Below are 27,027 nucleotides of genomic sequence, written 5' to 3'. Positions count from 1 at the left end.
CCAGCAGCTTATCCTGATGGCCCAGGAGCCAAAGTTTGCTGATCCCCCTGAATTATAGTCAGCTTATGAACGGATCATAAAAAATTTCCATTCTTCTTTGAGTGCTTGCTCATATCCATTCCAATTACTTATGCACGCGCCGCATGCACGTTCGTCGGAAGATTTTTACCCTAGCAATACCCGGTGGGTCGGCAGGGCGCCCCCTGGTGTGGCGCCGCTGTGGCACCGGATATATACCCCTGCCGACCCGTCCGCTCCTCAGTTCCTTCTTATCGCCCGTATCGGTCGTTGGAACAATGGAGCGCAGCTTAGCTGATCTCCATTTCCCTAGCTATTCACCATTCTAGTACTTGTTGTATAGTTATAGTTGTAGTTTATACTTTATTAACCTTTATTAACGTAGTTAGTGTATATACTTAGAGGATTGGGGATTAGCCCCTTCCCCTCTCCTGGTGCCCAGGCCCATACCTGGTTCACCGGGCTTCAAAAACCGTGCTCGGCCTGCTGCCGGCCGATGCCAACGAGAGACCCCCACGACTCCTGCCTAAAGTGCCTGGGGAATCCCATCTCACAGATAAGTACTGGATTTGTAAATCGTTTAAGCTGCGGACAAAAAAGGAGCGAGACTTTCGCCTTAAGCAGCTCCTAATAGAGGCGGCCCTCACTCCTCCAGCCTTGGCACCGAGTGCCGCACAGTCCGCGCCGGGGAGAAGTGCCTCGTTGGCACTGGAGACCGCCGGCACCACCAAGACGCCCCGGCACCAGCCGTCACCGGCACAGAAGACACCGCTCCCTCTCCCCACGTGCCAAGAAGGCCACGGCTCCTGTGGCTCCAATACCCACGCCGCAGTCAGAGCATCAGCCAAGACCGAGTCACCCAGCACTAACAACTGCCGCGGCACCGGCGATCCCGGCACCGTTGATTCCGGCCATGCAAGAGCCGTCGAGTCTGATGCGTGACAGCTCCCCGGCACGTGCCGCGGTAGAGCTTCTTGTTCCCACCATGCCAGAGACCTTTTCAACAGCGAGGGAACTCATTGCTCTAACGGAGCCCACCCTCCCTCAACCCCCGGCACTGCTGGTGCGGGTTGTTGCGTCAGTGGGGAAGCCGGCCGTGGTCAGGCCACCTTCCATCAATGCCGCAGGCAGGCACGCTCGAGGTCTCGCCAGCGTTCCCGATCTCGCCACCGGTCCTGGTCCAGGTGACGCTCGCAGTCCCGGTACTGGTCCCCTTCTCGGTACCGGTCGTACTCACGGCACCACTCAAGATCCCGCTCCCCGGACCGGTTCTTCAGATGGTGGTCCAGCTCCTGGCACCGTTCTCACGGCAGCCGCTCTCACCACCAAGCTTCACGATCCCGGTCGACCTCCCGGCACCGTGCTGGTCACAGGTCCCGGTCAACCTCTCAGCACCGGTACGACTCCCGGTACTGCTCTCCGGCATGGCATGACGTACGGTACCCTGCGCATGGGCCCGTTCTCACGTGAACTCTGCTCCACCATGGCCATCATGGCACCCATCTGAGTCTTCGCACGCTGACAGCGCCGTGTATGGGGACTCAGACCCGCAGAGCTCTCTCCTTCAGGAGGCTCAGGGCACGGAACAAGCGCCTCAGTGGTCCTTCTGGACACCTTGGGCATATCATCAGGCCCAAGGCGAGCCTACAGTACCATCTCGTTCCGCCCCGTCGGAACACCGAGCACCAGAGGCCACTGTTAGCTGCCCTCCTCCAGCGGGTACAGACGACTCGGCTCTGGCGCCAGACCCTCAGGTGTTCCCGGACCCTGAAGTTCCTCAAGAACAGGAGTCACTGCATGATCCAGTCGTGCCGGGCCTGTCTTCCTCCTCATCACCAGAGGAGGCAGTGGCTGGTACCACCTCATCGGGCCCGCCCCCGATTGACCTCCGAGCCCACCAGGACCTTCTAAGGCAAGTTGCCTTAAATATCAACCTCCAGGTGGAGGAGGTCCCGGAGGTGGAAGACCCGGTCATAGACATATTGTCGGCAGATGCGCCAACTCGCGTGGCTCTGCCATTCATACGGTCTATCCAAGCCAAAGCAGACACCATTTGGCAATCTCCGGCCAGAGGCGTGGAGAGGAAGTACATGGTACCCTCTAAAGGGTACGAGTATTTATATACCTATCCTCCGCCATGCTCTCTGGTTGTTCAATCTGTGAATGAGAGAGAGCGTCATGGCCAACAAGCCCCTGCCCCAAAATCGCAGGAGGCTAGAAGGATGGATCTATTGGGGCGTAAAGTCTACTGTGCCAGAGGCCTCCAACTGCGAGTGGCCAACCAACAGGCTCTACTCAGCAAATACAATTATAACACCTGGCAATCGGTGGGTAAATTCTTTGAACTAGTCCCACAGGACTCCCGCCCAGAATTCCAAGCCCTTCTGGAGGAAGGGAAGAAAGTGGCACGGACTTCCCTGCAGGCCTCGCTCGACGCTGCTGATTCGGCGGCCAGAATCGTGGCCTCGGGCATTACAATGAGGAGAATATCGTGGTTGCAGGTCTCGGGTCTACCCCCCCGAACTGCAACACACTATTCAGGACTTTCCGTTTGAGGGACAGGGCCTTTTCTCTCAGAAAACGGACCCTAGACTCCAGAATCTCAAAGACAGTTGAGTCATAATGCGTTCCCTCGGGATGCATACTCCACAAACCCAAAGATGGTCCTTCTGTACCCACCCTCAGTGCCCTTATCCCCCGCCCAGGCCATGACAAGACTTTAACAGGAGGCGTGGTCATGGGAACCGCAGGAGACAATCGGGTTCCCAAGGGGGCCAGAATAACGCTCCTGCCAAACCATCAGCGGGACCAAAATCGAACTTTTGAAGGTGCGCCCGAAAGCAGAGCACCAGTCCTTTCCCAGGATCCTCTTCAGTTCTCCAACCGCCTTCCCTCCTTCCTCCCAGCGTGGGCCCAATTAACCTCAGACCGTTGGGTCCTATGCACGGTGGAATTTGGATACCGCCTTCAATTTGTTTCACACCCACCCACCCTCCCCATCCCTCTACAGGGACCCCTCTCACGAGCAATTCCTCTGGCAGGAGGTTCGCACGCTCCTCTGAATCGGAGCTATGGAGGAGGTGCCAAAGGAATTCAGGGGCAAGGGATTTTACTCCCGATATTTCCTAATTCACAAGGCAAAAGGAGGTCTCCATCCCATCCTAGACCTGCGCGGTCTCAACGTCTTTCTGAAGAAGTTGAAGTCCCGCATGGTGTCATTGGGGACCATCATCCCATCCTTGGATCCCGGAGACTGGTACGCTGCTCTCAACATGAAGGATGCATGCTTTCACATCTCAATTTACCCTCCGCACAGACGGTACCTATGGTTTATGGTTCATCACCAGCATTTTCAATTTGCAGTCCTTCCGTTTGGCCTCTCCACCGCCCCGCACATATTTACAAAGTGCATGGCGGTAGTGGCCGCCTTTCTCCATCGTCGGCGCATAAGCGTCTTTCCTTACCTAGACGACTGGCTGGTTCATGGGACATCCGAGGCCCAAGTCACCAGGGTTATGGCCGCCATCACGAGCCTATTCGAGCGGTTGGGCCTCATGATCAATCTAGAGGAGTCCACTCTGGTGCCCACTCAAAGAATAGAATTCATTGGGGCCATTCTAGACTCCAAGCTCGCAACAGCCTCCCTTCCGTTACCCTGGTTTCAGACGCTAGTCTCGGCCATAGAAAGCCTTCAAACTTTCCCAACGACCTCGGCCCCTACCTGCCTCAGCCTTCTCAGTCACATGGCTGCGTGCACTTTTGTAACCAAGCACGCCAAACTACGCCTGCGTCCCCTCCAAGCCTGGCTTGCCTCAATTTACCACCCAGGCAGGGACTCCATAGACATGGTCGTCACCGTTCCTCAAACCATCTTAGGCTCCCTCAACTGGTGGCCAACGCCTTCCCTGGTGTGCGCAGGGATGCCGTTCCAACCGAGACAACCCTCAGTGTCCCTAACAACGGACGCCTCGTCTCTTGGCTGGGGGGCACACCTAGGCCATCGCCGCACACAAGGCCTCTGGTCAGCTCAAGAGCTGTCCTTGCACATAAACGTCTGGGAGCTGAGAGCAGTCCGCCTCGCCTGCCAGACGTTCCAACAACATCTACAGGGCCGTTGTGTTCTAGTGCTTATGGACAATACAACAGCAATGCACTACATCAACAGGCAGGGCGGGACTCGATCCTCCCCCCTTTGTCAGGAGGCGATCCAATTGTGGGAGTTTCGTGTAGCCCACTCTATAGACCTTTTAGTGTCCTTCCTCCCAGGAGTCCGGAATAACCTGGCAGACCATCTCAGCAGATCCTTTCTCGCCCACGAGTGGTCGCTTTGCCCGGACATTGTTCACTCCATCTTCCAGAAGTGGGGCTTTCCCCACATAGACCTGTTCACTTCCCGCAACAACATGAAGTGTCAGAGTTTCTGCTCCTTCCAGGGTCTCACCCTGGGCTCGATATCGGACACCTTCCTAATCTCTTGGGCGAACCACTTGCTTTATGCCTTTCCACTCTTCCCAATGGTGCACAGGGTTCTCGTAAAGCTTCGTAGGGACAGGGCTTGACTGATTTTGATAGCCCCTGCGTGGCCCCGGCAACACTGGTACACCACGTTACTGGACCACTCGATAGCCGACCCGATCCCCCTGCCCCTCCATCAGGACCTGATAACGCAGGACCATGGCCGGCTTCTCCACCCAGACCTGCAATCCCTCCACTTGACGGTGTGGCTCCTGCATGGTTAACCCGATCGGAATTACGCTGCTCTGCCCCAGTACAAGAGATACTCCTGGGTAGTAGGAAACCCTCTACCCGGTCTACTTACTTAGCCACGTGGAAACGATTCTCTTGCTGGTGTCTCATGCGGGATGTTGCACCTACGGAGGTTTCCATCCCCACTATTTTGGATTACCTCTGCCATCTCAAACAGGGCCTCGCAGTCTCATCCTTGCGAGTACACTTAGCAGCTATCTCTACTTTCCACCCCAGTGAAGTCGTTTATCCGTCTTCTCCCACCCCATGGTTTTGAGGTTCCTCAAAGGCCTGGAGCGTCTATTTCCTCTTGTGCGACGCCCCGCCCCTTCCTGGGACCTCAGTTTAGTTCTAACGAAACTTACATCCCCCCCATTCAAGCCATTGGCAACCTGCTCGCTCTTATATTTATCATGGAAGACTGCCTTCCTGGTAGCCATTACATCGGCTAGGAGAGTCTCTGAGCTTCGGGCTCTGATGGTGGAGCCACCATACACGGTGTTCCACAAGGACAAGGTCCAGCTACGCCCACATCCAGCATTCCTCCCTAACGTAGTCTTTCATCTCAACGAGGACATATTCCTCCCGGTCTTCTTCCCCAAACGGCATGTATCACGTATGGAAAAGAAGTTACATTCACTTGATGACGGCGCTCGCCTTCTATATTGACCGTACAAGGCCCTTCCGCAAAACGCCCCAACTTTTTGTTGCAGTGGTGGACCAGATGAAAGGCCAGGCCGTCTCTACCCAGAGGATTTTGTCCTGGATAACAGCATGCATTCGGGCGTGCTACGATCTAGCTCACGCCTCTCCGGATCTTATTACCGCACATTCGACCAGGGCTCAGGCCTCATCGGCCGCCCTCTTAGCTCGAGTACCTATTCAGGAGATATGCCGAGCAGCTACGTGGTCTTCAGTACACACCTTTACCTCCCATTATGCCCTGGTCCAACAGTCTAGAGACGATGCAGCCTTCGGCTAAGCAGTCTTGCATTCTGCAGTTTCTCACTCCGACGCCACCGCCTAGGTAAGGCTTGGGATTCACCTAATTGGAATGGATATGAGCAAGCACTCGAAGAAGAAAAGACGGTTACTCACCTTTGTAACTGTTGTTCTTCGAGATGTGTTGCTCCTATCCATTCCAAAACCCGCCCTCCTTCCCCACTGTTGGAGTAGCCGGCAAGAAGGAACTGAGGAGCGGACGGGTCGGCAGGGGTATATATCCAGTGCCAAAGTGGTGCCACACCAGGGGGAGTCCTGCCCACCCGCCAGGTGTTGCTAGGGTAAAAATCTTCCGACGAACGTGCACGCGGCGCGCGCACACCTAATTGGAATGAATATGAGCAACACATCTTGAAGAACAACAGTTACAAAGGTGAGTAACTGTCTTTTTTTACTTATCCATCTTGAGGGGGCGGCTTATAAACGAACCAGCTTATGATCGAGTATGTGCGGTATTAGTTACTACTGTTTCATACATGAAAGCTTTCCTGCATTCTTGTTGTTAAATGACTATCCTTCATGGCATTTCTTCAGCAGCTTACTGTAGAAGGAGAATGCTTAGCTACACAGCCAAGGAATCTCTCTGAGTAGAAGTTAGAATTGGAAAGTGTGTGCATGGCGTTAAAGTCCTATCTTTTATGGACCAAGAGTACAATTATCTCATCTCTAACTGGAGAAGTCACAGAACCAACTTCTCTACCTCCTCTCCGGTGTAAATGAAGCTTTGCTGAACTTTCTTGAAAAATGAAGTGGGCTATAGCTGAATTGCACTTTTCCCAGCCATGCATTGAAAGCGAGTGGGGGAGGAGAGTTGACTCTTTGAACTCTAACTTAGGGATGTTTGCTAAGTATATTTAATTCAACAAAATTAAAATTGTTGAATCTGTAAGACTTTCTGCTTTCAAGACTGGGGTAGTAGTGGCTTAATTCTTTTTTATCCTAAACTACATTTGTTTTCAGTAACAAAACACAGCAGCTGCAAAAGTTGTGTGAAAAATTAAAGTGCTCTGTGGACTCAGTTCTTTTTGGATAAATGCCCTAGGCATGCTGTGATCTGAACAAGGACATGCATACCCAGTGGAAAACTTAAGCAAGAAAGAGTATTAGCAGATTTTACTTTCTCAATGGAATGGCATATTTTTACAAAGGGAGATTTCAGCATGACAAGATAAAGATCTCAGTTCTTCCTTCTGTATGTCCAGAACTGCTCAGTTCTATGTGCCCATAAGCTTCGCGGAGTGGAGGGGAACATTATGGAAAATGCTGATTTGGCAGGAAGTAGAGGATCAGTATATACTTGACACATTTCACTTCTATGCAGATCTTGGCTACTGCTTTTGACCCTTTTTTGGGTGGCAGAAACTTTGACGAGGCTTTAGTAGATTACTTCTGTGGGGAATTCAGGACAAAATATAAACTGAACGTGAAAGAGAATGCTCGGGCACTGCTGCGCTTGTATCAGGAAAGTGAAAAATTGAAGAAACTTATGAGTGCAAATGCTTCTGACCTCCCACTCAACATTGAGTGCTTCATGGATGACCTTGATGTCTCCAGTAAGATGAACAGGTACAGTACTGCATGTTATACTAACTCCAACCAGAATATGGTGGTTTTAGTTGTTCCTATAACGCAATATTTCTTCTTCTGCAGAGCTCAATTTGAACAGATATGTGCTCCTCTCCTAGCTAAAGTGGAACCTCCTCTAAGAACAGTAATGGATCAAGCTAGTAAGTAGAAGTTAATTCAGGGTACTATGTTTTGTTATCTGGCTCAAAAGAAAAACTGCTAAACCTTATTAAATACCATAAAAAGTTAAAAGTTGCAAAGCTAAACAATGAGAAGTTAAATGTCAGTGAAGGTCGTGGAGGCCAGCTTCATTTGCCTCCCCTTGCCATGTGTGCATTGTGATATGGTCTGTAATTACGTGATTGTTTAACTTCTTTAATGGGGTTTTTGGTTCAAATATGGCACAATTTAGTATGTGTATCTGATTTACTGAGCACCATTCATCCTGAATAATGAATGTGGTGGGGTTCTGAGAGGGGGAAAAAAAAGAATATAATCATGGAGTTAAAGTATCATGCTTGCACTATGGTTACAACTGACCAAGAAACCTTAATTTTTGTGTTTCTGAACTTTTAAGTGTTTGACTTTGCAACCTTTACATTTCTTTTAGGACAGCTTTTTATATATAACTAACTTCCTGTTTTTCCTTTAATAAAAAAAATTATGTGCTACTGAAATAACCCTCTGCGTGAGTCATCAGAAGGGTTTGAAGAATTGAAGTAGCTGCTTCACAACAATGCTCAGTGGGACTGGGCAGTGTGGTCAGTGCAGATAAAACTGGAAGAATTTAGGAGCAAAGCCTGCAGTGTAAGCCCTGCAGCACATGTGAAAACTTCCTTTTTTGGGGGCTAAATAAATCTAGACGGATTTTCAGAGACAGATAAAAGCCACTCTCTGATCTACCCCTTAAACATATTAAAAGTAAAGGGAACGAAAAATTGTGAATATCATCTTTTGTGAGCTGACATAATAAAATGTGACTGGATAAATAATGCAAAAATGAGGCGAGAGAAGAGAACCTGAAAGCTATAATACGTTTTACAATGGCTGACAGTTGCCTGAGAGCATATATTAGTCATGCCCATACGACCCAAATCCAGAATTGCAACTTTGACCTGAAACCACAAATGCAGATTGTTCATCATGTTTCTTTTGAATGTTTCTGTTTTTCTTATTTCTGTATTGCAGCCCAAAAAAGAATCAATTTCACCCAAGAAACTCTATAATTAGATTCATCTTCAAGTGATTGTCCACATGGATTCTACTTCTGGCACACATGTACCCATGCATACATCAAATTCTCTTGGCCAGCTGCATCATTGGGGCTGCACCTGCCCTTGGATGCCCTCTCTCACGTACCTTTCCCACCCCTCAAACCTGAGGGCGTAAAGAACGGAGCAGGCACAACTGTTCCTTCTTACTGCCATGGCAGTGAGACAGAACCCCTACAGTGGCTTCATGTCTATGCACTGTGTGACTTTGTGTGTGTTTAGTTTTTTCCTCCTTTATACCCGTTGTCTTTAAAAACAAACAAAACCCGCAACACTTGGATTAATTTTGGGGATTTTTCCTGTTACTATGGCTGAAACAAAATCACCAGTGTTTAAAAATTGTTCCTTCCTGTCATGTGGCTATTTTGCTCAATGACAGGCATTTGAAGTACCTTTTTTTTTTTTGTTTGTATTTTTTGCCTTGAAGAGGGGTACATCCCTGATAGGTGTTTAATCTGTATCTCCTTCTCTTCTGTGGCATCTTGGAGGAGAGATGTCTGTTTATAAATTCTCTTCAGGAGTGCACTGTATGAAAGCATCTTCAGAACTAGAGGGGAAAAGGGCCTACTAAGTCAGAACAGGCTTCCTCAGCTAGCACTCTTGTGAGTTGAAGCTCAGGTTGGACCTCATTGAGTGCCAGCCTACATCACCTTCCCCAGGACCTAATAAAATGAGTCCTAGATCTTGTCAGACTACTGAACATAATAGTTTAGCTCAGACAGGTCCCTCGGCTGCCTTGGCTATATTTGATTATAGAATGAATTCAGTACCTATCTAAGACTTCTCTTAGTACCAATATCTGTGTCAGTGATTCTGGCACTGATCTCTGTGTTGCAGATGCTCCTCGCAACAACAGAGCAGTAAGGCAGCAAACAGGCCTCCTGGCCCAATGTGGGGAGGCGGCCACCCCAGGGGTGAGCTGGTAGGGGGTAGAGGGACTCAGGTCCACCCTACTCCACCGGGTCCCAGTCCAGGGCCCTAACAGTGGCAGAGTGGTCTGCCACTGAGTCAACAGGGATCCGCCCGCAACACACTGACCTAGTATCAGGCCAAGGCCCAACCAGACAGTTTCCCTTGGCTACTTCCCTACCTCTCTGGGGTTTGGTACCTGCGTGCTGTAGGCATCCTCCATCTCCTTGGAGTTGGTGGTCAGTGGTAGCCCCAGCCAGTCATTGGCACCTCGGCTGGCCTGCAGCCTTGGGAGCTCTGGCCAATTCTCAGGCGGTAACCCCAGCATCTCCTCGGTGCCTCGGTCAGGTGGCAGCCCTGGAAGCTTTGGTCAGTCCTCAGGCGGCAGCCCCAGGAGCTGCTCCTTCTCGTCCCACTCTGGCAGCGGAGGAGATGCGTCTATCTCCCTGGGCTGCTGCAGCCCAACTGAGCTGCGGTGTGCCCTGCATTTTATACTTCTGCTTCCTGTCCTGTCCCATAGCTTCCAGCATGGGGGGCGTGGCTTTCCTGGCTCTTCAGCCTCCTGGTATGTTGCCACCTCGCTACAGCCATGAATTTGGTAGAGTCCTTCTTACTTCACAGTAACTATATGGTTCTTTAAGATGATGTCCTCATGGAATCTCTGACTGTCCTATTTCACTGCTGCTATGGAATCCTGTACCATCTGGCTTCTGTATTTTGGGGGAACAACTATGGGATGGTTAGGCCCCATGTGCCTTCCGGGGAGGGGAGGGAAGTGGATGTGAGAATAGCCGCACTTAGGCACTGTCCCAGTGGACACTGTTGGTCAAAAGAATCTGATTTTGTGTGTGCATGGGACATGCACAATAAAAGTGGAATCCATGTGGACAGCCATCTCAAAGAACCACGGTCACTAAGATAAGTAACTTTTTTATTCTTGATTTTTGCACTTGCAGCCTGAAATGCCCATAGACTAAAGGAGGGGCAAGGATTTGTTTGACAGTATAAATCATTGCAATTTAATATAAAATTCTCATTGCACAGTGTTGGCCATTGGCCTGTCTTCACTGGTTCTTGAAGTGTCTAGGTAATTCAGTTTGATTTTAAGAACCCCTTGAGCTTTTCAGTCAGGAGTGAGAATCCAAGGTATGCGATTTCTAGCTACATGTCCAAAAAAAAAAAAAAGAGGGTGCGGGGGGAGAAATCAGATTTGGGCAATTTGAAGCTAACTTTTTTAACTTACGGCCTAAACTGTCTTTTCTAGAACTACAGCGTGAAGACATAAGCAGTATAGAAATTGTAGGTGGAGCCACTAGAATCCCAGCAGTGAAGGAACAAATATCTAGGTTCTTCGGTAAAGATATCAGCACTACACTGAATGCAGATGAAGCTGTTGCAAGAGGTTGCGCATTACAGGTATGGCTGCTAAGATTCTAGTCTGTCATTTCTAGTCTGCTGGAAATTGTTCACTAACCGAAAGTCAGAGAATGCTGCAGGTTAAACAAAATGTCTCTCATCTCAGGATTTAAGGTCTTCATACTAAGCATTCATTCTTTCTTGCACTATTGTATTCACTAATAATTTAAACATTTGTTGTAGTCACATTTGGTAGTAATTATGAGAGTAATGACGGGAAGGATGGTCTTGTGGTTAAAGTAAAGGAGTGAAAGTCAGAATATCTGGGTTCTCTTCCTAGTTCTGCCACAGACTTTTTGCACTAATGTGGGTAAGTCACTTCCTTCATCTGTAAAATAGGGGTGTTTACCTCTCATAGTAGCTTTGAAGCTTAATTCAGTCTGTTTTAAAAACTCATTGAGGTCCCTGGCTGGCAGTCACTATAATCACGCTATATGTTACTATAATTAAAATGACTCTCTAGAGCCTCTCTTCATCAGTTTAACTAAGAAGATAATCCTTAATGAAAGTGACTTAAAATTGCCCCAGTGTTAGTATGTGTAGTTCATTTTAAAAACATTTTACATTCTAAGATAATCATGGCCAACATGCTAGCTTTATAGAAGAGTAACAATGCTAAATTCACATAAATGTGTTCCTTCGCTAAACTATATGCATAATCAAAATTTGGTGTCTCTTCCAGTGTGCAATTCTCTCCCCAGCATTTAAAGTGCGTGAGTTTTCGATCACCGATGTTGTTCCTTATTCAATAACTCTAAGATGGAAGTCCTCTTATGAGGAAGGAACTGGGTAAGTTGACTTTGAAAGTAAAAGTACACAAAAAACTTGATGGTATGGGAAAATCAAACCTGCAAACACCATAGAATAGCTCATCTAGTTAGTCTAACTCTTATACTGTATTGTCATTAATCATTTTGCCTCTGGAAGTTGGAGTCGCGTACCATTTTACTATCGGTTATTTTCAGTCGTCAAATGTTAGATTGTTCTGATTCGTTTACTATAACTTTGTTAATTTTAACTTTGTATACATCAAAAAGCTTTCTACGTAGAGGTGCATGTAAAATGTAGTATTGTCAAGTTGGTGGTTGAGCTTATAGCTCTCATTCTGTCTTCAAACTTCAATTAAGTTAGAGAATGCAAGATAATTTTCCAGCGCCAAAGCAAATGCATATTAAATGTTTCATTTAGTTACTAGGTTTGCATCGATGTTCACAGCTAACATAACAGGGTTTAATATAATTTGATTCATAGTCATTCTATAAACTGTTACTTGTATTTGAACACTTTTTTTATTTCTCTAGGGAATGTGAAGTTTTCAGTAAGAACCATGCTGCTCCATTTTCAAAAGTTATTACTTTCCACAAGAAGGAACCTTTTGATCTGGAAGCATATTATACCCATCCAAATGAAATACCTTATCCTGAACCCAGAATAGGTGAGGACAGATCATAGAAAATATATTTTAAATAATCTTTTGTACACCTTTTTTTTAAAAAAAGATTCATTCAAAATGATTTATGTAAATCACTGAGCCAAATGTCTTGGCATAGAATCATAGAAATGAAGAGCTGGAAGGAACCTCAGTGTCAAGTACAGACCCCCTCACTGTGGCAGGACCAAGTAAACCTAGTTCTGTCCAACCTGTACTTAAAAACAGTCAGTGATGGTTATTTCACACCTCCCCTGGAAACCTATTCCAGAAGTTAACTATCCTTTATAAGTAGAAAGTTTTTCCTTACATCTAAGTTAAATCTCCTTTGCTGCAAATTAAGTCCATTATTTCTTGTCCTATTCTCGCTGGACAATGGGAAGAATTGAGTCTGATCCTCTTTATAACAGCCCTTAATATATTTGAAGATTGTTGTCAGGTCCGTTCTCAGTGTTCTTTCCGCAAGAGTAAACCTGACCAGATTTTTAAACTTTTCTTCATAGGACAGGTTTTCTAAACCCTTTTATCACTTTTGTTGCTCTCCTTTGGACTCTGTCCAGTATGTCCACATCTTTCCTAAAGTGTGGCACCCAGAATTGGACACCATACTCTTGCTGAAGCCTCACTAATGCCAAGTAGAACGAGACAGTTTTCTGCCGTGTCTTAAATATGACACTCCTGTTAATACACTTCAGAATATTAGCCTTTTTTGCAACTGCGTCACTTTGATTCGTATTCAATTTGAAGTTTGAGAACCCCATTACTAAATCACTAAACTAGAGACTTTTTCCACTTGAAGTCCATAGCACTTGGAAGTCTACGATTCCTGGAATTTATCAGTCAGACTTCTAGTAAATAGGACCTCTCTAGATTGGTCAGACTTGTATGGGTTAAGCTGTCAGGAACAGTGAATGTGGGTCTAGATTCAGTAGAATGTCTGAATTTATCATCAACTGGTCTGTATTCATAGAAAAAGGTTGATACTCCCCCTTTGGAGAGATGGAAACTATGGCTTTGACTGTGGATGCAAGTGGTGAGCCTGGGCCATTACCACAGAGATGCTGATGGCACAGAGAAGTCTAGACTGACATCCAGAAAGCTGATGTGCTTAATACTTTGGGGGCATATCTCTGGGATTTGCCTTATATTTGGTCTAGGTCAGGAGCTCTCAAACTTCAGTGCACGGTGACCTTCTGACAGCAAAAATTACTGCATGACCCCAGGAGGGAGGACCAAAGCCTGAGCCTGCCAAAGCCCCTCTGCCCCAGGTGGTGGGGGTTGCAAAGCCCGAGCCTCACCACTCTGGGCAGGGGGGCCAAAGCTGAAGCTCAAGGGCTTCAGCCCCTCCAACCTGAGCCCGGCTGTCCAGGGCTGAAGCCCTTGAGCTTTGGCTTTAGCCCTGGGCAGTGGGGCTGGGGCTTCAGCCCTGGGCCCCAGCAAATCTAAGCCAATCCTGGCAACCCGACCCACAGTTTGAGACCCGCTGATCTAGTAGCAGTGCACTCCCTACTTCAGCTCCAGTTTAGTCCCTCCTTATCTGTTAAAATTCACTTAGCAGCCATATCTGCTTATCGCAATCTAACTGAGAAGACTATAGTTACTCATGACATACTAAAGAGATCTATGAAGTTGTCTAGAGGGGACCATCTGTTAAAGCTCCAACACCATCAAGGGTTCATAACCAACTCAAATTGGGAAGGCTCTGGGTGAAGTTCGTTTCATCTATCAGTCAAAATAGCATTTGTTATAGCTATAACACCTGCTAGAAGAGTAAGCAAACTCATGGCTGATTTGCCTTCAGTTTTCCATAAGAACAAAGTGATACTCCTCATTTTTTGGCTAAGGTGGTAACTGATTTTTATCTCAACCAGTTAAGTAATCTGCCAGTGTCCTTTTCCCATATGTCAAAGTTCCACAAACTAGTTGCTAAAAATGCTTTACTTTTCTATCTCAATTTCTTAGTCCTATTTAGAAAGTCAACAAATTGGGGAGGGGTTGTTTTTCTTTTGGGAGATAATAAAGGCATTGGGATGTAATTGCATGCCCTGTCTAAGTAGGTTAGGCAGTGTATAAAGAAAGGCTATAAAGTTTTCTCTACTCCTGTCCTAGTGGGAATTGGATTACATTCTACAAGGGCAAAGGCAGCTTTAGTGGGATGCCTTAGGCATGTTCCCATTTTATGAAGCACTGTTTGTTAAAGTTAGCATTCTGATCAGGTGATTTATTTTGGTAGAGCATTACTGCAGTTGCTGTTTAATTAGGATTCTGGATCCCTCCTTCCTTGGATGAGAGTACTACTTTCTAAATTATCCCAAAAGTGGGAATGGGAAGAGGCAACTTGAAGAAATGGAGGTTACTCACCTGTGACCAGAGTTCTTGAAGGTTGACTATACAGTTACACTCCCTATCCACCTTCCCGTCGTCTTGAGAATCATAATTATCATCTTGGCCCTGAAGGAGGGATAGAAGGATCTGAGATGGCCAGAGTACCCCACACCCCTTTCATAGCCTTGCCCTCAGACTTTTCTGTTTACATATAACTAAACCAGCTGAATTTGAAACTTCATGTCAGTCATCACCAGAGTAGCAGCCATTTGGTAAACTTTTTTGTTGCGTGCAGGTGTAGTTTGAAAATAAGGTAAGCAATTAATATCCACATACACGGTAACTATCATTTTTTTGAGCCATGTTATTGCTTGTGGCACTAGAGTCACTAAGCACTGTAATGCACTTCAGCTTGCACCTTGAAACTAGTCGGAATCCAGTACAGGTGAACAAAAGGCATTATGTCCCTTGTAAACATGCCCGTAATTGAACCAGATTCTGCACTAGCTGAAGTTTTCTTCAGTTGCAGCCTTCTTTGTTATTTCCATAATGCAATTTTGCAGTGTGCTGTAAGAGGCATAGCTACAGTCTGTATCAAAGCAGAATGGTTGCAGTTAGAGCTGAATGAATAATCTGCAGAAGGACTTGATGGAATTTAGCCCCCCCCTTCCTGAAAGGGGAATGAAGTTGTAAAATTGTCAAAGGGTTAGGTGGTACCACCATTTTGAGGGCAACTATATTATTGAAAAAAAAGAAAAAAGATCTGAAGGGCAGATCTAAGAGAATGGGATGAAGTACAAAGTATATTCCTCCAATCTTCCAGGATTGTAATGTGTTTGTCAATAAGACCTCCAGTGACCTCAGAGCCCAACTCTATCAGTTTGGGGTACTTAGAAAAAGGTACTTCTGTATAGTGTTTTACATGTTAATATCACTGTACAAATTATTGCAATGCCTTATGTAAGGAGGATCCTCATTTTACAATTGGGAAGGCTGAGGCAGATTTTCGAAGTGGCTTTCCAAAGTGCCACAGTCAATGGCAGAACCAAGATTAAAATTGAGGACTACTTGGTTCCCAACCCTGTGCTCATTTTCTCCTTAGATCCATTGCTTCTCACAGAATATAGACACTGGAGTTCTTCACAGCTATATATTTATTATATACAGGAGAGGAGGAACAACTAGACATTGTTCTAGCTACTGAGTTACCCCTTTAAACGTACAAATACTTGTGTTTTGGAGAAATACTTCATGGCCTTTTAAAATGTGTGGCAGTGAAAGAGGATCTGGGGAATATTTTTGAGGAATGACCGCCCCTCTAGACTTTCCAGAAAACCAATTTAATCCTCATGCTGCTTTTTTGTTTAGGGCGTTTTGCTATTCAGAATGTTGGTCCTCAGTATGACGGTGACAATTCCAAAGTGAAGGTTAAAGTACGTGTCAATGTACATGGAATCTTCAGTGTGGCTAATGCATCAGTAATAGAGAAGCAAAATGTGGAAGGAGATCACAGTGATGTACCTATGGACACAGAATCATTGTGTAAGAATCAAGGCAAAGATGATGAGCTGGTATGTAAAGCTGTAAAACTTCTCTTGTAATTGCAACAGAAGAACAGTGAATCAGAGATTAAATCGTAGTTAATTCCAGTCTGCTACATCTGAGTGATTTATTTTCCCATATTAATCTTGTATGTGTGCAGCTTTCTATTTAAGTAAGCAGTAATGATATGTTCAGGGCTACACAAGACACATTTCTTTCACTCCCCAAGGAGCTTAAAGTGTAAAGGACAAATGAAAATAAGATTCACACAGATACCCATAGAAAAGTGTTACATTTTCCTCAAATTTTTTTCTTCTGCTAACGGTTTTCAGCATTTTTTAATATTAGCATTGAATGGCAACAGTTATGTTGCTTTTGAAGGAAAGATTTAATGATTTCCAACAAACTTTATAAAACACTTCATAAAATTAATTACTTGTTGAATGAAGCTTACTAATGAAAACAGTTCTAGGTTCTGTGCATCTTAATGGAAAATCGCTATATTTCATCTTTAACTACAATCAACTAAATTTTCATTTGTTTGCATTTTTTCATTATATATATTTTAATCATGAAAACCTTCAAGTGCAAACATGCTTGCATGACTGAAAGGTGGGGAAATGTTACCGTTTTTAAACAATTTTATGCCATATTTAATCACTGATACTGAGGAATTGGCATTGTAAACTTTGTGATATACTAGTCAGTGACATAATCCCCGTAAGGCGGACATCAGCTCAAGTCTTCATCTCAGTTCCAGTACCACAGCATGTCCTAACCTTAAAAGCATGCAGCCCCTGGAGGGCACCAGACTTATCTTTAGGGAGAAGAGAATACGACAATTGCATGACACTGAATCATCTACGATGCACAACTGCAGACCTGCAACTGTCGGTAAAGCAATGGGCAAGCTTAAAATACCTTTCTTTCCTGCTCCTGCTATGGACCCTTAGAAAGAGAGAGCCACATGAACAGCTCATATGTACAGGACTACAGTTTTAGCTGTTAGTCTAAATTTTTGCCTTTGTTCTTGGAATCTGTTGCTTGGCTCTGAGAGAGCATGTCCTAACTCCCCAGGAGACCCCAATGGATGTCAAGAGCATCATGCAGCCTTCTGGCAATAAGAGGAACTCCTCTCACTCCTCCTTCATGCTATTGCTCATTTAATTTCTGCCGCCTCTAATCTTAACCTCTGATCTTTTGTCCCTTCTGATACTTGCTGCTCTGCCAGCTCTCTAGCCTCTATCTTCAACTCCACCCACATATTATTTTGTTACCCTCATCTTACTCGACTGATAGCCAATCGTGGCTCTTGCTTTGCATCCACTATTTTTATACTTGTACCTCAGGTGAAAATAATGACTCGACTTCCTGCTATTCAACTATAAGTTTATTTACCCCTGCCCATTCTATTTATTCAGTTCTGCCTAAGGAGCTTGCTAAACCATTCCTGTGTTCTGTGACTGTGACACTTTCAACTCCTGGTGACTGTCTGCAAATTTCCGCAGACCGTATTGACCAAGTCAATTAAGAACTTTCCTCCTTTTTTTCCATTCCTGCATTCGTTGTTTCTGAATGAGGTGCCCCTCCTATTAGCCATCTGGGACCATTCCTCTTCAACAGTGCTCCTTTCTCTCTGCCTTAAAACATGCTCTTGTGTCCTGCTAACTTAAATTCATCATCCACTCATCTGTCTTACCCACTGACACTTCATAGGAAAGATTCATGAGCATACTGTATTCTCACTGCCTGGACTTCCAATACAATCTCCACTCTTATGGGGTGAGGGAAGAGAGAGCTCATTGGTTTGAGCATTGGCCTGCTAAACCTAAGGTTGTGAGTTCAATCCTTGAGGGGGCCATTTACGGACCTGTGTCAAAAATCTGTCTGGGGATTGGTCCTGCTTCGAGCAGGGGGTTGGACTAGATGACCTCCTGAGGTCCCTTCCAACCCTGACATTCTATGATTCTCCAGAGAAACTGCTCAAAGTCACAAGTGAACATTTTGAGCCAAGTACAGAGAAGTCTGACTTTATTACAATCTGTGCACTGTTTTTGCTGTTGCTCATTTTGGACTTTATCTTTTGGCTTCTGCAACAGAGCTTGACATGTTCTGCTGTTGCTCCAGTATCTCTGGTTCCTTTCTTTCCTGGCATCCCTCAGATTTCTTTTCTTGGTATCCTCCTGTTTTGTTTCCATTATCTGCCTTTTTTCATTGATACTTTGTATGACACACCCTCCAAATGTAGTTCTTTATGTTCAGTCTCTTCCCCTCCATTCAAGCTTGCCTCTCCAACTTTGACACACTTCCTGCAATTTCTGTCTTCCTGTTCTCCTCCAAAACTATCACTTTTCTTTATTACCATTTACAACTCTTTTCCCAGTTAGACTCAACTTCAGTGTTCCCTTCCTTTTCTTTTCCATCCAGATTTTTGCTAAATCCTGGTGGTTTCCTTCTTTCACTTTTCTGAAATCTTTTTCCTCTATTTTCTGTCCCTGCTGGTAAAATCTTGGTGTGTGCCTTGATCATAAATTCACCTGGACTTCTCCAGACCACTTCTTGCGTCCCAACATGCCACCTCCCCCACTGTATCCAAAACATTGCTGCTCCTATTAAAATAGCCTCCTATTGTGTAAGTGAAGCACCTTGCCTGCCTACTCCTTTAAATCTCTTCTTTAAAACTAATTTTCTGTCTTCCAGAACATTTGTGCTAATTTCATTTTCTCATATCCTCTTGCATTTGCATTTGTCTGAATTCAGTTGTGAGCTCCTCAGGATAGGAACTTGTTTATAAGAAGTATTCTCTTCCAAACACCTATATTTCCTCCCACAGTAATATTTTTCCAGTTTTTCTTGCTTAGTTCATTCAGCCTTTGTTTTTATGAAAGTTAGAACAAGTGATAGAGCAATTAGAATTACATAAGCATTAGGACACTTTTTTGTGCTCTGATAACTTGAATGGGTTAATATTTTAAATTTACAATCTACTTCTCAAGGAGTACAAAAGTTCCTTTGACACATTTTGAAGACACTTATTAATAAGTAAAATGTAAAAAGTAATGGAAAAAGACCTGGCTGACATTTCCATGTAATGTACTATATGTGGAGAATATTCAGAATAATAATACACTGTGCTCAATATGAAAGTAACCACTTTTATCCCTAGGCTTTCTTCCATGACAATATTCCTGTTCTTCCTAATTTGTCTTCTGTTTTTACTATGGTGCTTGTCAGCAATTCTCTTTCATAATTGAGGATGATACCCTTGACTCTGAGGATAAGGTTTGTAATGCATATATGTAGTATTCTTCAGCTGTTTCTCTTAAATATAGAGAAGATTCCCCCTTCCCCTCTTTCCAACTGTTGCCTTCGGTAGTCTGTGTGAACAGTAAGAACAATAAGTTGAAAACTTGGTTTCTCTTCTGAAAAGACAAGTCTAAGAACTTGGCAGAAGTAGCCTGCTGCTGCTTTAAAGTATATTGTTAAACAATAGTTTAGCAAACTAAATTATTTAATGCTCGTAATGGTTGCAGCATATATGCTGGTGCCTAGAGTTTCACAACAAATCTTATTAACATATAGGGAAATAATTGAGTTAGTCCATGTGCATTTTTGTGTTGCTGACACTTTTTAAATTTATCTTTCATAACAAACTAATTCACTTTGCACTTACGTGTATTCTATGGCAAATCCAGGAATTTTATTGTTTTTTCTAGGAATTGCTTCTAATCTTATCATGGAAAATGGTAACTTTCCTTTAAGTACAGTATGAAAACTTAGCAATCTACTGATACTGAACTTGATACTTAAAATTTAAAGGATTCATTTTAAGCAAACTGAGTAAATGTGATTAGTAAGTAAATATGCATTTTGCATTTCCTGTTTATTAGTGCTATACAGCGTTGCATTGATTGGCTATTCCTTTCCTAATATTAAAAACCGAAAAATCTTCAATAAACTTACATGCATTACAAACACAAGGTTTTAAAATCAGGCAGGCTTCTGTCTTCGTGCCATTTTTGAGGTATTAAAGTACTTGAGACTCTAAACTTCAGTTTGAACTCTGAATGTTAGTGCTGCTGTTGTTTTAATTCTGGCGTTAAAGTAGTTGAGTGCATGTGACAATTTAATAGGAGACATTTCTGCTGAGTTAATATACTTTGTGTTCCCTATTTTATTACTAAAGGTGTTTACATGACAAGAAAATCTTTGTTACTAAAAAGTTCAGCTGCTAGTTGAACTGACTTCATGAGTTGAATAACTGTTCACAGTAACTGTGATGTCATCATGAAAACTTGAATCTAGGAATCCGGAACAGGTGAACTAACCATAGGGCTGTTACTTAGAGGAAAGATACAGGGGAACAAAATGGGGGTGGGGGGACGGAATCACCATACTCATTTAAAAAAAATGATGCCAGCAACTCCTAGTGTTGTCTAAAAATAGTTCTAATATGCTACATGAACTGTATCTTGACATTTACAAATTAAGAGAGAAATTATTCATGGTAGGTACATAAAACTAGTTTTCAAGTGCTAATATAATGGGCCTGCCCTACTTGCTGCTTTTCATACACCTGGGAAGTATCAAAGAGCCTCCACTGTACAGGAACTAGTGAGCATGATAGTATATAGTAGTTGTAAAGCAGGTGGGAGTTAAGCTCCCAGTTGACATAACCTTTTTCAAAGAAGTTTCATGTTTAGTTACCCTTCTTTGAGTCTTTCAGGAAGAAATTCGACCTAAACTGTGATGCGGTACTCCACCTTCTCGCAAAACTGGTTTTGAACAAGTGCTGATCTGGTATAGTGGATGTCCACTCACCCAAGAACAGCTAGTGTGAGAAGCTCTTGGTAGCTCCCCCTTCATTGGAGCAAGACAAGCTGTATACAGGACAGTAGTAGCATACTCAATAAGTATTGCAGTAAGACTTTGACACTAACACTGGAAACTAGTTTCATGGTCTTACTATGACTATATATGTAAGTTGAAATTAAGTCAATGAAAATGTATTTTCACACTGGATTTCAAAGTGTAAACTTGTGGTGATGCAATATATCTCATGAAGTTCTGACTGTTCCATAGAGAATCTTTTCCTCTCCTACCAGTGTTGGTGTTGTGTTCTTTAAAATGTCTTTTCTAATCCTTGGCTACAACTTATTTTCAATTAAATGTGTGTAAGTACTGTGGGCTTATTGTAACTTTGTCACAAGGCACATTCAAAAGGACCATTTCAGAATATTTTTTAGCTTTAAAAGTTCACATCTTTTTCTGAATTAAGTACACAGGATAACACTGCATCAAAACATGTCACTTTAATTATGTTACATATGAGGATTTTGTCCTGTTTTTAAACTAACAGACTCCACTGTGTTTTATAATAAAATGCTAATCTGTAGCAGTTGACCCCAGTCAGAAGAACATCTTTGAGCAAGGTTGGGTGTTGAATTATCTTACCTTCTCTTCCTAGGATAAAATGCAGGTTGACCAAGAGGAAGGCAGTCAAAAAAGTCAGGCAGAACAGCCAAGCCAAGCAGATGAGGAAAGTGAACAACATGGAGGAACTGAAACAAAGGTTGGTATCAAGTATTGATAAAGGAAACTTTTGTGAATTTGCCCATATTAATTTTTTTTCCTGTCTTCATGTGATCATTCTTTTCTTGGTATTCCCAATAAATATATACATTGGTATACACATTCCTATGTACATCTCATCAATTGAAGTACAAGGGATTATTCTAGGAGTATCAAAACTACAATTAGTAGTACTGCCATGGTACAGTTAAAAATGACAACTTTTTTCCAACACTTTTTTCTTTTTTGATGTAAGAGTTTAAGACTTCAGAGAACATTTCTCTAAAGTTGACATTAAAGAAATAATAGGATTCACATTGATGCTATGACACAGGGATTTTTGAAACAACGGATTATGGAAATGCAGGCACCAGAAATTTTGCTGCAACTAATTTAAAGAACTCTTGGGCTGATTTTCTTTTCAAGTAGTGTTTAATGTAGTCTTACTGCCTTATTTCACATCTTTGTCAAATTCAATATAAGGCATTGCTAGTGTTTCCAAAATTAATAGTAATGTTAATTTCATCATTTCTCATTTACTATAGATATTATTCTCAAACTCTGCCTTTCAGAAAGGCAGATAAAAATAAACTTAATACAAAGTTAAGATAGCAGTGTCCCTGGAGTAGTGCAGCAGCATCAGTTTTTTTCAGTTCTTTCTTGGCTATTTCATTTTCATGGTTGGCATTCTTACTTTTTAATCGCATACCTTGGACTACAATAGAAATGTTACACATAGTGTCAAATAGTTCTCAGAATGTATTTCTTTCCATAGACTGCTTCAGGAGACAAGCCAGATCATCTGGCCCAGCCTGTTAAAGCTAAAGCGAAGATCAAAAGCATTGAACTACCTATCCAGGCTAGTCTGTATAAACAGTTGGGGCAGGACCTTATCAATAGCTACATAGAAAATGAGGTAAGTGCATAGTTCCTTTAAGATTCACCCATGTTCACATCTCCATGCAAAAGAATTCTCCTTGTCCAAGAAATAGGTGGTAGCATGCCCTAGCTTTTTCCCGAGTTAAATAATTTAGAACTACCAAATTTACTTGAAATTTCTGTAATATCACTGAAAAAGCAGCAAAGAGTCCTGTGACACCTTATAGACTAACAGACATATTGGAGCATGAGCTTTCATGGGTGAATACCCACTTCGTCAGATGTATGCATATCACTATTACTGGGTCATAACAGTTTTTTCTTAATAAACTGAAAATTTTAACTCCTAATCTTCAGAAGTCTGTGCAGTTCAGGCTAAACCACTACCACTAACTTTAGTATAAGTTTCTTTGCTTGGGGATCACAGTGAATCTAAGAACTTCCAGGGAGAGGTAGTACATTAGAGACAGCTGGTTGACAAGACTTAGTTCTTCTTGGGGCAAAGGTAGAATTGACCAGGATGCAACTTTTTTCAGCCTTTAGGTTTTAACAGAGGTTTCATCTTAAGCTATCCTGTTGGTCTAGGAGTTGGGGGGGGGGAGTCTAAAAATGGAATAAATTGTGATCTCTACAAACAGAGCTTTCTGTTCAGAGAATCATTTTTGATCATGTTAGGAATCGTCAGGCCTTGAAATGCAAAATAATTCCTCATTACTTGCAAACCATTGTCCAGCCTCTCGTCTGCAGCACTCTCCAGCCCCATGCCAGTATTCTTAAACTGAAGAAATGCTTCTTGATCCCATCAATTTTTAGTAATGTCACTCAGCTCAAATGAGAATTCCTTCTCTCTGATCTGCTGAGAGTGCAAACTTTTGCCCTCCAATAAAGATACAAGTTCCTTTACGATGTTAATTTGGATTAGAAAATAAAATTGAGAGGTTTGGAAGCTTCTGTGTGAAGGAAGAGGAAGAACTAAGCTGCTAGAGGTTGCAAAAATAAAAAATGGTATGGATCTCCCTGTTTCTGAAGGGGCTACAATCAGATTTCACAGCTGTAATTTGGTCAGAAAAAAAAAGGGGCAGAGACTATTTATATGTAGGCAATTCTGCAGTATAATTCAATCTAAAATGCTCCAAAAATCCTAGTTGCTTAAACCAGTGCTTCCTCAAATTGTCAAAGCTCCTATGTTTTTACAGGGGATGTATTACTCAAGTTCTGGTCATCCCCAATTTGGATCTTTATTAACAAGAGTATCTATTATCTCATTGTCAGTCTGATGATTGCTCTCTACTGGTGACCAAACAGCTAGGCAATGTAAAACTCGTTGCATTTCAGAATTTTTTTTCTTGTGCTGCTGCTAAACAAGCTCTGAATAGCACTTAAGTTAAAACACGTTACATTAGCTCAAATCTGAAAAAAATCTGCACAGCTAGGAATAGCTTTCTACAGGATAACACTTAGATCTTTTATCTTGCACTCTTTGTTTCTGTGCATTAGATTTAAACTGATTTTGAACTTTTTTTCTTCTACCCTCCCATAGGGGAAGATGATGATGCAAGACAAGCTTGAGAAAGAAAGAAATGATGCTAAGAATGCTGTTGAAGAGTATGTCTATGATTTCAGAGACAAGCTGTGTGGTGTCTTTGAAAAGTTCATCACCGAGGAAGTAAGGAGCCAGATATACATTTATAACCGTTCTAACATTGAACTTCTTATTTAATACTGAGTATGGTATGGTTAGGAGCTAAATGAATTAAGTACTGCTTTTCTTTTTGGGCTTCTGGTTAATTCCTTGGAGAAATGCACTAGCCTTAAAACATAGGAATACTAACTATCCAACTCAGTTCAGTTTTGTTCCACTTTAACAATCATGAGTCTACTGACAATGGTGATTTATGAGAGAATTTTCTAGATGGTAAAGATTTGTCAAGTATGGCGGTATGTCATCCTGGGGCCTAACTGTAGCAGGGGTCTCAAACACGCGGCCCACGGGATTGCCCCCTGTGGCGTTGGGAGCCCGGCGCTGCTGTCTGAAGCAGCTGGCAGCATGCCCCTTCGGGCCAGGGGTGGGAAGGAGACAGAGGGCTTCTGCATTGCCTCCTTCCAGGCAAAGCCCCCCGCAGCTCCCATTGGCCAGAACAGGGAACTGCGGCCAATGGGAGCTTCATGGGAGGTACCTAGAGGAGCAGCAAGAGCAGTGCATGCACGGAACCTTGAGGCGCCCCCCCAACCCCCACCCAGGGGCTGCAGGGACAGGGTTTTCCAGCTGCTTCCTGGAATGGAGGGGCCAGGGCAGGCAGGCAGGGAGCCTGCCCTGGCCCCGGTGCATGCCGCTGCCACCCCGGAGCCTCTCTAGGTCAGTGGCACCGGGCTGGAGCCTGCACCCCAACCCCCTGCTACATCCCACACTCCAACTCCCTGCCCTGAGCCCCCTGCTGCACCCTTTCTGCACCCCCCTGGGGGGCAGTGTTGGGGTGGGGACTTCGGGGAAGGGGTTAGGTTGGGGTGGGGTGAGGCCTAATGGAAGGGATGGAGTGGGGGTGTGATGCGGCCCTCAGTTCAATGCTCTAGTCGTCATGTGGCCCTCGTGGTACATTTGAGTTTGAGACCCCTGAACTGTAGTCAGGCTCAAGTGTCACTTGTCTCCATGAAAATTTAGGAAAACATGACATATCTGTTAGTATTTGTTCCCGAATGGAGCGAGTAGGTTTGAGGAATAAAATGAGAAGTGGCACAAACAAAGATTGCACCTCTTGATATCTTTAACCTTGCTTTCTCCTTAGCCTGGAAAGGTATTTCATATTGAAAAGCTGTTGTTGGGTTGGTATGTCTTGCAAGCCCAAACCAGAAGTGCCAGACAGAACACCACTTTATCCCTTCTGTGTCTTATCATGCGGTTGGAGGCAGCATCCAGTGTTCCCTGATTGTCTTATTGTGGTGTCCCTGTGTCCAGTAGCTGCCAAAATAGAAATCATTTACAACCCCCAGGCAGGCACTTTGGCTAACAGCGACATTAAACTTACTAAAAAGCAACAGAGAGTCCTGTGGCACTTTATAGACTAACAGATGTATTGGAGTATAAGCTTTCATATGTGAATACCTACTTTGTCAGATGCATGCATCTGACGAAGTGAGTATTTATGACATCACCCACGAAAGCTTATGCTCCAATACTTCTGTTAGTCTATAAGGTACCACAAGAATCTTTGTTGTTTTTTACAGATCCAGAGTAACATGGATTCCCCTCTGATACTAAACTTACTGTAAGTGTTGATGCCAAAGCCTGCTCCAGTGGTTATTTGGGACCATAACTGAAGAATGCTGTACTAGATCACAAGTGCACATGGTGCAAAGACCTTTGAAGAGTAAATTAAGGGAGAATGAGGCCTCAGTTTTCTGCCAGAGAAAGCCCAAGAATCATCTTAAACATTTTACTGTGGTGGAAGTACTGAACCAAATATTGTCAATACTTGTTTTTATGCATAAACAAGGGTGGCTATAATTGGTAAAACCATACTACACAAGTTACACTTCAGCTGGCTACATAGCTGATATGTAATTTATTGCAGTACTGCTATTTAAACTCTTTGCCAGTGCCCCATAACCTTCTCGTGTACAAATATGCTACCAAGGAGGAGAATATGACAGAATTAGAAGTTTAGATACTTTGTGAATATAATTTAAGTTTAGAGAAATCCAAGATTTCATTATCAGTATTCAAAAGGGAATATGCAAAATCTCAGTTACAGTAAGTTACAACCCTGATTAGTCAAGATGTAATATGTCACTTCACCACTATGTATAGCGTAGGCTTGAAATCCTTGTGGTCAGTCTTTAGTCTCCCCCACTTGATTTTTCTAGCTAATAATGAACTGGCATATGAACCCAAAATTCCCTTTCATATTCAGTAGATCTGTTACCTTCATAAAGAGAGCTTTTCTGAATGATTTTTTTTTCACTATAAAAATCTTAACTTGCTTTTTAGGAGTCCAGTAAACTGACCTTAATGTTGGAAGATACAGAAAACTGGCTTTATGAAGATGGGGAGGACCAACCAAAACAAGTATATATGGATAAACTTCAGGAATTAAGAGTAAGATTGCTTTTACAGAACACACATTTTTTTAAAAAACCTTATCATTAAAGATGAAATACAGACATCCATATGTCTGAGCACGTTTATCCATTAAGAAAGCCCTTTAAAGCATGTTCATGAACATTGGTATCAGGTTGTGATTCAGGATTAATGAAATCTTAAACTAGATACCCACATTTGCATCTGAAAATGTTTTTATGCTGTTGTGTGCAATGAATAGAGTAATTAGAATTTAGTGTACCACATTTGTCTAATAT

The 27,027-nt window shown here is 43.5% G+C and overlaps 1 protein-coding gene across 2 annotated transcripts in view; it reads left to right on the top strand.

The window, feature by feature from the left end:
* HSPA4L (heat shock protein family A (Hsp70) member 4 like) overlaps nt 1-27,027 on the top strand; it is a 61,710-nt gene that overhangs the window by 20,474 nt on the left and 14,209 nt on the right. The window contains exons 7-17 of one of the 2 annotated variants that reach the window (XM_030564130.1): nt 7,088-7,332; nt 7,417-7,493; nt 10,777-10,928; nt 11,611-11,717; nt 12,230-12,363; nt 16,051-16,253; nt 19,459-19,506; nt 21,692-21,796; nt 22,571-22,711; nt 24,215-24,340; nt 26,660-26,767. In XM_030564130.1, coding sequence (XP_030419990.1) covers nt 7,088-7,332; nt 7,417-7,493; nt 10,777-10,928; nt 11,611-11,717; nt 12,230-12,363; nt 16,051-16,253; nt 19,459-19,506; nt 21,692-21,796; nt 22,571-22,711; nt 24,215-24,340; nt 26,660-26,767 — 1,446 coding nt within the window. The remainder of the gene's footprint in view (nt 1-7,087; nt 7,333-7,416; nt 7,494-10,776; nt 10,929-11,610; nt 11,718-12,229; nt 12,364-16,050; nt 16,254-19,458; nt 19,507-21,691; nt 21,797-22,570; nt 22,712-24,214; nt 24,341-26,659; nt 26,768-27,027) is intronic. The other variant, XM_030564131.1, reaches the window with a different exon arrangement.

This window comes from Gopherus evgoodei, chromosome 5 (assembly GCF_007399415.2).
Source record: "Gopherus evgoodei ecotype Sinaloan lineage chromosome 5, rGopEvg1_v1.p, whole genome shotgun sequence".
In the NCBI taxonomy this organism is placed as follows: Eukaryota; Metazoa; Chordata; order Testudines; family Testudinidae; genus Gopherus; species Gopherus evgoodei.
This window is presented reverse-complemented; position numbering and strand designations above follow the sequence as displayed.